The sequence below is a fragment of the Vitis riparia genome, chromosome 3, assembly GCF_004353265.1.
Source record: "Vitis riparia cultivar Riparia Gloire de Montpellier isolate 1030 chromosome 3, EGFV_Vit.rip_1.0, whole genome shotgun sequence".
Taxonomy (NCBI): Eukaryota; Viridiplantae; Streptophyta; class Magnoliopsida; order Vitales; family Vitaceae; genus Vitis; species Vitis riparia.
The window spans coordinates 8,142,570-8,153,883 of record NC_048433.1 but is presented as its reverse complement, the minus strand read 5'-3'; the positions used below and the strand labels follow the sequence as shown (position 1 = coordinate 8,153,883).

The 11,314-nt window shown below is 32.5% G+C and overlaps 1 protein-coding gene across 1 annotated transcript; it reads left to right on the top strand.

The window, feature by feature from the left end:
• The first annotated feature begins 1,051 nt into the window (after nt 1-1,051).
• On the top strand, nt 1,052-5,350 carry LOC117908432 (titin homolog). The gene is made up of 3 exons (XM_034822014.1): nt 1,052-1,336; nt 2,156-4,917; nt 5,015-5,350. Exons 1-3 carry the CDS (start codon nt 1,150-1,152, stop codon nt 5,087-5,089), a joined length of 3,024 nt encoding a protein of 1,007 aa, XP_034677905.1. The 5' UTR covers nt 1,052-1,149; the 3' UTR covers nt 5,090-5,350.
• Nucleotides 5,351-11,314: the final 5,964 nt, after the last annotated feature.

Here is an 11,314-nt window from a genome sequence, read left to right as displayed (position 1 = left end):
TAAATCACTTTTAATAGACTATGAATACTAATATTTTTAATAAATTCATAAATTATATTTTTATTAAAAATATATTATTTTACTACATATGATAAAATATGGATATTAACATATTCATTAATGCATAATTGTTTTTTGTTAAAAATTAATAATAATAATTTAAAAATAACATTAACTAGTAATATTTTATTTAAAATGAACTTAAAAATAAGCAATATCTAAATTTTTATATATAAATAAATCATTTTTTTTATTACATATTCACATTTAGTACTACTGGATTACAAAAAAGTATTCTAGAGTAGTTTTGATCTGATATACAACTAATTCATTAAGTTTTTTTAATTTCAAATTATTCTTAAAATCAATAAATTTATTAAAGAATCTAAAGCATTTACGTCTCACTTGATTTGTTCTTATTTGATTTAAAATTTAATATGCATACAAGAAAACAAATTCATAACTCATTTTCAACCAAAATTTCAATGTATTATTTCATATTCCAAAATTTTTAATATTGGTTAGTGAAGATTTATATATATATATATAAAAGAGAAAGATATCCTATTCTATTTCATGTGCTTTTTATGGGTTTTAAATTATTTTTATTTTTATTTTTATTTTTAAAAAAATATAAGTAAAAACAAATTCTATTTATTTTGTGAAAATTCGCTTTGTTTTTTTTTTAATATTTTAAAAAGAATAATAGGTAAATAGTGTCATATATTTTTAGAAACAATTTCTTATTTTTAAAAACTAAAAAAATATTATTTACTTGGTAAGTTGAGTAAAATATCCAACATTAAAAATAAAAATAAAAATCATTATAAATCTATTCATAACTCACCACTTTCCATAAGAGTGAAAGTCATCAACGGCTAAATTTGCATCTCCAAAATATTTACCGTTTTGAAATATAGGCAGATCATAATGATCCAACGGCTTCAGCACCTTTCTTGATCTTGGGAATATTTTTTTCTCCAACGGTCGAAAAAAAACACTATTTAAATTTTCAATCTCTCCAGAACGAGCCGTTACAATCTCTGCAGAAACGCATCCAAAAACTCAAATCACTTCAAGATCTCAAGCAAACTCCTCCTGCCTTCTTGCTCTCTGAAGACTCTTCATTCCATCCTGAAATCACCAACCATGGCTGTTTCTTCAAACGGGTCTCCCTCACCTTCGCCGGTCACAAGCAGATCAAACCCCAATTCAAGAAACTCAGAAATCAACAATACTCTCCGAAGGAGTTTCAGTGGAAATCCATTCACCAAGCCTTCAATCGTCGCTAACCCGAGAGGCTTTAATCCTGTTACACCTGCTAACAGTCCTTCAGGTTCTTGGGTTTTTCTTATTAATTTCTTTTCTTGTTTAAAATTTCTTTTCAATAAGCCTTCGATTGTCTCTAACACTAAAGGCTTTAATCCTGCTACACCTGCTAACAGTCCTTCAGGTTCTTGTGTTTTCTTTTTATTAATTTCTTTTCTTGTTTAAAATTATGTGCTTTCTTGTTTAAAATTTCTTTTCACCAAGCCTTCAATTGTCGCTAACACGAAAGGATTTAATCCTGCTACAGCTGCTAACGGTCCTTCAGGTTCTTGTGTTTTACTTTTTATTAATTTCTTTTCTTGTTTAAAATTCTGTGCTTTCTGTTTGTCTGTCGGGAAAATTTTGGACATTCATTGTTGTGAATAGTAGTAGTTTTAATTCGGTTTTTCTTCTTAGTGTCTTTTTTATTCTAAGATTTCTTGTACTGCCTGTTTGGTTTCTGGGAAAATAAAAGAAATTTGGTGGATGGAGTTTCAGAGGAAATCCATTCACAAGATCTTCATCTTGGGTGGTGGGATGGGGGCCGGGGAGAGTTTTAGTATGGTTATAGCTGAAAAGTTTCCTTCAGGTTCAAGGGTTTTTTTTCTTCTTTCTTTATTTATTTTTTGTTCTAAATTTACAGCACCGCCTGTTTGGTTGCTTAGAAAATGAGAAAAAGAAAATTAAAAAAAAAAAAAAAAATCTAGTTTGATTATGGGAAGGGTTAGATTGGGTGTGACATTTGAAATTTCTAATTTTATCATGGGTGGCATTTGAAAGATGTCCTATTTTCTTTTGCTTTAGTAGTGGAATTAGAACTCTGATTTGTTTCTTGATACTGTCATAGATTTTCCACGAAGACACTCCATTGCAAAAGAAGGTGGTGTTCCTCCACACCAATATGAGAAAGAAAATGAGAAAGATCAGAATGCAAAACCAGTGAGAATCAGATCACCAGCTGTTTCAAAGGGTACAAAGAACTTCATGTCCCCAACTATCTCTGCTGCTTCCAAGATTGCTGCCTCTCCCAAAAAGAAAGTGTTGCTTGAGAGGAACGAACTGATTCGAACTTCATTGTCATCATTTTCAGATGGGAAAAGTCCTCTTAGTCCATTGAATCTCCAGGAAGTGGTTGAAGATTCTGATTCAAAGTCAGCTTCCTCTGATTCAACTATGGTAGATCCCGGAAAAAGGAAGGAATGTCCTGTGGCTCCTTCTCCTTCCAAAGCTTCCAAAGGCAATGAAGTCCTTGATTTTCCGGTGCCTTTGAAATCCAAGAATGACTCTGAATCCTTATCAGAGACCATAACCATGGGATCAGACTGTGTTGGTATTGATGATTGTTCAAAGACCAGGCCTAGTCCTTCTCCTTCATCAACTTCTATTCTGGCACCACTTGATGCTGATCCATCACTTCCTCCCTGTGATCCCTCACTTCCTTCCTATGTTCCCAAAACAAACTATGCTAATCCATCACCTCCTCCCTATGATCCCAAAACAAACTATCTTTCACCCAGGCCTCAGTTCCTTCTCTACAAGCCTAACCCAAGAATTCAAAAGTTACGCAACAAAAAACAAGAGGTCGGCTTGAGGGGATGTAAGCGACTTGAGGATAGCTTTATCTTTGAAAGCCTGTCTGATACTGAAACCCCTGAGGATACCCAATCTGAAGATTCTTCTTCCGTTGAACTGGAAGAAGGACAAAATGAAGAGGTAGAAGAAAGTGAAGCAGCTTTGACAGAAACAGCCCAAGAAGAACCCAATGTGTCTGAACCAAATCCCATTGACATCCGCACTTCCAATGGGAGGGCCCTTGAGGCAAAAGGGGTGTCCAAGTCATATTCCTCTTTCAGATTGAAGCCCATTTTTGTTCTGTTGCTCCTGTTAGTTGGGTGTTTGTGTATACCAACTACTGACTCTCCATTCATTAGCTCAGTCATTGATTCCTCTGTCGGCGAAGAGTCAAGCTTCACTAAATTGTATGAACCAGCTGAGCTCGCTGAATTTGCAAGAACAAATTTTGATGGGCTGACTAGAAACTTCAGGCTGTGGTCAGCTAACACAGTGTCTTATTTCTCCAAGATGATTCCCATTGTAAAAGAAACAAATGAATTGGGTTTCTTGCGGTTTGGTAACTTCACAGATTCACAAGTAGATATTGTGGGCGGTGCATACCTTGTGAAGGAAAATCAACAAAATTTGCAGTGGCCTATGAAGGAGCTAGAGGTTGGAATTGTTCAAATGAAAGAGCAGGGTAATCTGGTCACTGAAGCATATGAAAAAGTTGAAGAGGCTTCACAAGTTAACCCAGAATTTGAAGAGGCTAAGCTGACTTTGCAAGCTGAAGTAATTGAACCCGATAATTCAGAATTGGAACAGATTCAAGAGGAATATCACGTTGCTTCTCATACTGAGCTTGAGCAGGCCTCACAGGGTAAAACAGAATTAGAAGAAGCAAATCTCCCTCTACAAGCTGAAGTCGCAGAACCCCATAATTCGGAAGTGCAACAGACTGAAGAGGAAAGTAGTGTTGCTTTTCATATTGACCATGAGGCACAACCCCATAATTCGGAAGTGCAACAGACTGAAGAGGAAAGTAGTGTTGCTTTTCATATTGACCATGAGGCACAACCCCATAATTCGGAAGTGCAACAGACTGAAGAAGAAAGTAGTGTTGCTTTTCATATTGACCATGAGGCACAGAGTATCATAGCTGAAAAGGAGCAGGAAGTTCAAGTCTCACAGGTTTCTGAAATCAAGCCTGAAAAAGTGCCTGAAGCTGAGAAACTCCAGGGCGAAAATAAACTGGTTTCCCGTGCTGAAGTTGAAGTGCAGCAGATTGAAGAGGAAAGTAGTGTTGCTTCTCATGTTGGCCCTGAGGCACAGAGTATCATAGCTGAAAACGAACAGGAAGTTCAAGTTCCACAGGTTTCTGAAATCAAGACTGAAGTGCCTCAAGCTGAGAAACTCCACGGAGAAAATAAACTAATTTCCCATACTGAAGTTGAGTCCAGTGGAGCAGTTTTCGAACCTGAAAGCTCAGAATCAGAAGCTTGGACAGCAAATTCACAAAGCTTCAAGGAACTATATCTGTCACTCAAAGAAAAATCCTCTGCTGTTAACGTTTTGGGGATTTCTTTGCTCATTCTAATTCTAACAGTAGCTGCAGCTTTCATATTTCTAAAGCAACAAAAACCTCCTACCCCGAGTCCTGCTGCAATTCCCATGGATCAGTTGCTGGCCAAGAAACTGGCTCCTATCCCTACAGCAAGTGTGGAGAACACTCACCAAGGGCTGTCTTCTAGGAATTGGCCAACCGAAGTTGATATGGTTGGCGAGTCATGTCCATCTGAGATGAGCAGCTTCCAAAGGAGCACATCCTATGGCAAAAGAGGATCCAAGGGGGCAAGTTTTACATCAGAATACTCAATGGGTTCACCATCCTATAGCCAAAAAGGATCTAAGGGGGCAAGTGAAGCTCAAAGCCAAGAAAGGGGGGGGCTGAGGAAGAGCAACAAAAGAGAGTCCCTTGCTTCGTCATCAGAATACTCAACGGGTTCACCATCTTATGGGAGTTTTACATCATATGAGAAAATTCACATTAAGCATGTAAGTATTTTACTTTCGTTCAGTATTTACAAACATTTGAAGTACAATAACCCACATTGTCTCTTATATGTTGTTGCTCTTGCGCTGGATTTTGAAGGGATGTGGAGATGAAGAGGTGGTGACTCCAGTTAGGAGATCAAGCAGAATCAGAAACCAGGTTTCTTCTCCATGATGCTGCATTTTAAGCCTTGTATTGGACCCCTCTCCAGATATAGGTGGTCACAGAATTAGGAACCCAGGTCACTTCTTTGTGATGCTGAAATGAAGCTGTCTTCTGCTAGTCTTTATTGTGTGTGGCTCCACTTTTGTGTATAGATGAAACACCATCTAGTTCTAACTTAGGTTGATTTAATTGTTGATTTATTGTAATTTAGACTCCTGCTCTGTTTAATTCAATGTTGCTAATCAACAGTTTCTGTTGTTATTATCTCCACATAATATCCAACTGGGGTCTTGCCTTCAACATTTTAATCCTTGCTAATGCAGGCACGTGTGAAGGGTGTTGGGGGGGTTTTACCCTGATGAATTGTGCTCATGTTAGATTGGTACAGTATCATTTCAGAAATTTTTTCCAAAAGAATGTCAGTTAATAATTGATTTAGAATGCGATGAAGGCCACAAGAAGTTTACTTTTGCAGACTTCCATCAGGACAACAAGAAGAGGTTTAGAGACATGGAACCAGAATACTACACTAGACCACAATTTTTGAATATGGTAGGTGAAGTGATTTTAAGAGAAAAATCAAGCACCACTGCTCTAGTCAATGCTATATGATCCCCTCATTGCCATGTGTTCCTCCATGAAAACTCACCAACTTGCATCAAAACTACCTTAAGAACTCCCCAACACCCCAATCCCACCAAAAAAATTGGTCCTTTCTGATCCTGTTACTCTTCACTACATTCCATAACGAAGATCAAATAGTCACAGAATAGAAAGTACTGTTGGTGATTGCATGAACCACAGACAGAGACACAAAGATATTTCAAGGGGACTGGTGTAAGACATCTTTCAATAAAACACACAAGCAGGCAGAGCTATAGGGTGGCTATCTTGCCCTCATGGAGATTTTGCAGCATGGCATACTGGTATTGACATTTTTCTCCTATACTACAACAAGCAACACCATGTGTAAAGAGGAATAGGATTAGACTCTTTGCAGATTTTATTACTAAAATTTCAGGGATTATGCCCCATACATGAAATCACATGGGCAAAATTTACATGTAATCTTGTCTACTCTTGTCTACTCTAACTAACCTAGAAGCATACAGACAACTTGCTAATTTTTCACGCCATATCTTCTTTGTTATTCTGTAATCTGTTGGTTCTGGCAGCTACTAAATGTTTTCATTGTCTTGATGGTTGGTTGTTGGCCATGCTCAATTTTCATATTGTTCCATCTATGTTGCTACTTGTAAGAAGAGCCACTAAGCACAAGTTGCTACTAGGTGGCTTGATGATCAGTTATTCTGGACCACCTACTCTTGTACAAAAAATTAAATGAAACAATAATCCATGAACCTAAGACTTAATGTGATTCAACATTGTGCCTACATCTCCAAGAAGAGTGAAACACTCAAACGAGTAATTATAACCCTCAAACTTAAAAATTCCAGGAGTCTCAACTACACTCAAACTCACAATTTCATTTAAAATATATTCCTATATTCTTTCCCGATTTCTTACAAAATATCATTCAAATATGGAACTATCAAAGACATAGAAATAAGTCCAAAAGAAAATTTGAGACACTTTACAACAATCTCCACCTTGGCTCAAACATAAACATCTTCACATGTATCTTATCCAAGGTACTAAATACCTTATCCAAGGTACTAAATTTTACTCTTTTAGATGGGAGTATTAGAATATCTAGATTACTCCATTCCAACTTGGATCTAGGGGTGCATGCTACTACAATTCTAAGAATACTAGATCTAAGGCAACGGAAGTATTAAAGACAAATAATAATCTAAGATCTAGGTGCTTCAAAAATAATACATGTGATTTAGATGTTCCAAACTCAATGAAGAAAATGGTGTGGATCTCGAATACCTTGCAGATTATCCACCAGATGATTTTTCTTTAAAATTTGGAGTGAAATTTGGTCAAATTCTAGGTTGATTTTTCTCTAAAATCAAGTCTCGGTTTTGGTAAAAATATAGGTTGATTTGTCCCTGAAAATCAAGATTGAATTTGGATAAAATATGGATTACATTCAGCTATGAAACTCATACTGGTGCTAGACAGATACTTAGGTCAATTCCAGCCTTAAATCTGATTTTGAATGAGGGAATGAGTTGATTTGTTTATAAACTTGGACTAATTTAGGAGCTAATGAGTTTGAGGTATTGTTCAAAGCATGCCCGACACAAATCTTGTTTGTTTAGTAATTGAATTAGCAACCTTTGTCACTATGAGTTTTGCTGAAAATTTGGGTTGACTTGTGATGAAGTGTGAGCTACTTCAAATTGTTTTGGTGGTAATTTGGTAGAACAATTTTAATAAGAAAGGATCATCGTACTTGGAGATCTTGTGACCTAATTCAATTGTATCTTTTGGCCTAATTCAAAGAACATTCAAGTCTAATCTAATCCCAAATATAAATGAAGTTACTCAAGTTGTCATTTTGAAGCTCACTCATGCAAGCCGAGTTGTGCCAGTCACATGTATTTCTCGATTACTTTATTCACTCATTTAATCCAGCATGGCATGTTGATGTATTCATGATTTATATTATTCCCTGAAACTAGACCTATTAGTTGAACAATAAAATGACAAGTTCCTTAACTCACTAACAAAGACCGAGTTGAACTCGGTCTTAGAGTGGTGTCCTTAAACCTTCCCAATAAGTCACCTAAGCCCCGGACCTAATCTAGGTTTTACAATTAGCGCCTCGTTTTATCCATTTAGGATTCACTTAGGTTTTTAATTTTTTCTCTTTAAAAATAAGATGAAATAAGTGGCGATTCCAAAATTCCTTTTCAAAACAAAAAATAAAAGACCTTTTCAAATAAATTGGACTTTGCCATTGAATGGGGATGCATGTGAAAAACACTGTCCATGATTTGTTTCCTTTTTCTTTGATTTACTATATTGCTTCTAGTTTATTTTAATTCAAAACATGATCTTTCACTATATTATAAATTTTGAATGTGACATCACTCTCATGAAAGGATCAAAAGTTGTCTTGTAGTATGAAGCATGAAAATTTAGGATTAGAAATTAAAAGAAATAATGGTTAAGTAAGCATAGCAATGAGACTAATTAATGTTTTGGTTATAAAATGTGAATCTGAGTTAAATTTCATTCATTTGATGGTATGGAATCTAAGCTAAAAAGGCAAAATTAGGTTTCAAATGTAACTTAGAGTTATAAAACTCGTGTTGATTGCAAGCAACCAAAACCGTTGTTCTCTTTTAACTTCTATTCCCAAAATTAGATTATAGAAACCCCCAAACTTGAATCATTTGAATTAAAAATCAACATTTGCTTCATTATTAATCTAGTTTTATTTAGTTAATTCTATTTCATAAAAATCAAATCATACATTATTTTCATTTTTGGATTTAAGAAAAATAACTCATTTAACATAGAATTGAACATTTCCATATACCAGTTTTTGATAACGATACCCGGAGTACTACAAAAGTTATATTGACTCTTTTTCTTGTTTTTATTTATCAGAGTTGCTACATAATTATACTTGGTATTTTGATAGAACAAAAAATTATTGTCAATATTTGTGAAAAACCGAGAGATTTAGCTAAGGCATATTTGAATCACTTGTCTTTCTCAATATCTTGGTATGTTTCGGTATGGATCTTATCCCTAGTTTTTTTTTTTTATGTTACACTAAAAATGTAACCAAAGATTCCAATTTCACTCAATTTTGAATTGGTTTACGTGGGGCAAGAATTTGGTAAATGCTCATAAATTTCAATACTATGTGTTGAGATTGTTTTGCATTCCAAGGTTTTAGTACTAATTTATTTTTTATTTGTTTATAAATTACTTTTTGATTTTATAAGGTTTCATAACTTTTTTAACTTGTTTCCTTTGTGAGAAAAATCAAGGCAATGAGTACTGAGTAGTATGTCAACATGCTTAATTTTGGGTAAATCTATAACCAATTTAGATTGAGACTTAGAGAGTGTTTGTTTTTTTAATTTTTTACTGAAAACAATTTGCTTTCAGATTTTAAGTTATTTGTTTTTCTATTTTTTATGACTTATTATAATTTTTTTGCTGAATAGAAAAAGTAAAAATATTTGGCTTTTTTCTAAATGAAAAAAGCAACATGTTGATATTTTTTTACTTCTTAATACTTAATGGAACAAAATATTTAAAAAAAAAAAAAACATAATACTTAACACTATTAAGTATTAAAGTTCTATTTAGAGTTAAGTTAAAAAACAAACATCGCCTTAGTTGATGGTCTTTTAATGACCATTTAACTTAATATCAATTTTCAAGGCATCTAGATTGGTTATTGATTCCATTAGCTTAAGTTTCATTCAAATTTGACTTTGTTTGCCAAGATTATTATTTTTGGAAAGTTCGTAGATTTTAATTTAAGGTGTTGTTCAAGTCAAAGTATATTATCAAGGCCTCAAGATCTTATTTCCCATTTTTATTAAATTTTTATTCTTATTTAAATTTCCTTTTGTTAAGAGAGAAGCCACTGTTTGAATAGGCATTATATTGCAAATCCCAAAATAGCTTTGACTGCAAGACTTTTGTGAGGAGTTCTGATATGCATGTTTTTTGCTAAATTTTTCCTAAAATAAATCTCCCTTATATGCATTGTATATTACTTGGTTAATTTTACTAATGACTTGAGATGTATATTGAATTGTTATTTAGTCAAAATGAACATCATTTATATTGAGTTTGCAAAAATAAATATTATCTTATCTTTAAGAAATTATTTAATATCATGTATATTTACAACCAATAAAACTACATACTAAGTTATGCTATAAATAAATTGTTGGACTTTTTTGGACACTAATATGGGCATAATAATTTTAGGGGCAAAACAATAAATTATAAATAAATTAATTAATTAATTAAATTTATTAAACGTAAAAAGGTATTTTCGTATTTAAAAACCTTATGTATAAAATAGTTTTCTTTTTTATCTTTTCTAAACAGAAACCCTTTTACACAGAAAATTGGAGAATGTAGAACTAAAAGTTTAGACGTCTAGGGTTTGAAGTCTAGATTTTTTAAGTAAGATTTTAACCCTTAAATTCTTATTTTAGATTTATTAATTAGTTTTAAATCTTTAAAGAAAATCTGAAAGTATAAAAATAATAATGATAATAGGATATATATATATACACACGTTTAAAATATAATCTTTTTAATTTTTTCAATCCATTATGATTTATGTCATAACAATCAATTGTAGTATATATCATGTAACCGCTATACGCAGAGAAAACAAAAGCTAGAAGCAAAGAATGAGCACATAAAATAAAATAAAAACATATACATATATATATATATATATATATATATATATATATATATATATATATATATATATATATATATAAAATAAAAAGGGTGCAAGTTGTGCATGTGAGTGGGATAGGGTTTTAAGAAAGAGAGAGGGAGAGAGTTGTTATGAACTAATGGTGTAAAAGAATATAGATTCTTGATGTGGAAAGTCAAAAGTGAGAGATAAGAAAATATTTTTTTTAATATCATTAACGTGTTGAAAATGGAGAAGTACAAGGTTAGTTGTTGTTTTAATAATAATAATGGACGTTAGGTAATAAATAAAATAGAATTTGATTAGTGAAATAAAATAGTACTTTAATTAAATTGGTAATGTGTTCTTAGAATCAAAATGGAAAATAAAAAGTTGTATTCAAATTTAATTAAAATGTATTAATTTTTACTTAAATAAGGAATAAATTAAATTATGTTTCAAAATTAGAAATATTAAATTGAATACTTAAAATTTTTAGTATTGTCAAATTTATAATTCTAGATAAATAGTAATAGTTATTTTTCTTATGTTATGATGGGTGAAGAGTAGATTCTTTAAAATTATTTTTTTCTCTAAGGTTTTTGAGAACTTCTTTGAAGTAAGGGAATTTACTACTTACTTTGTAAAAAAAAATAAAATTTTCTTTATATATGTTATTTGAAATGTGTAAATATTATTTTTTTACTTTTATGCATAGATCAAATATATTTTTGCACGAAAAACATACTAGAACCTTTCTTTTGTTTATAACAGAACATATGAAGATATTATGTTTTCGTAAGTTTAAACAAATAAAATAAAGTATTTTACTTTGGTTTGTTTAACCATTGTCAGTAAGATATAATAATTGATCTTTACATTTTCGTGGTAGAAAATATAATTGGTTTAAA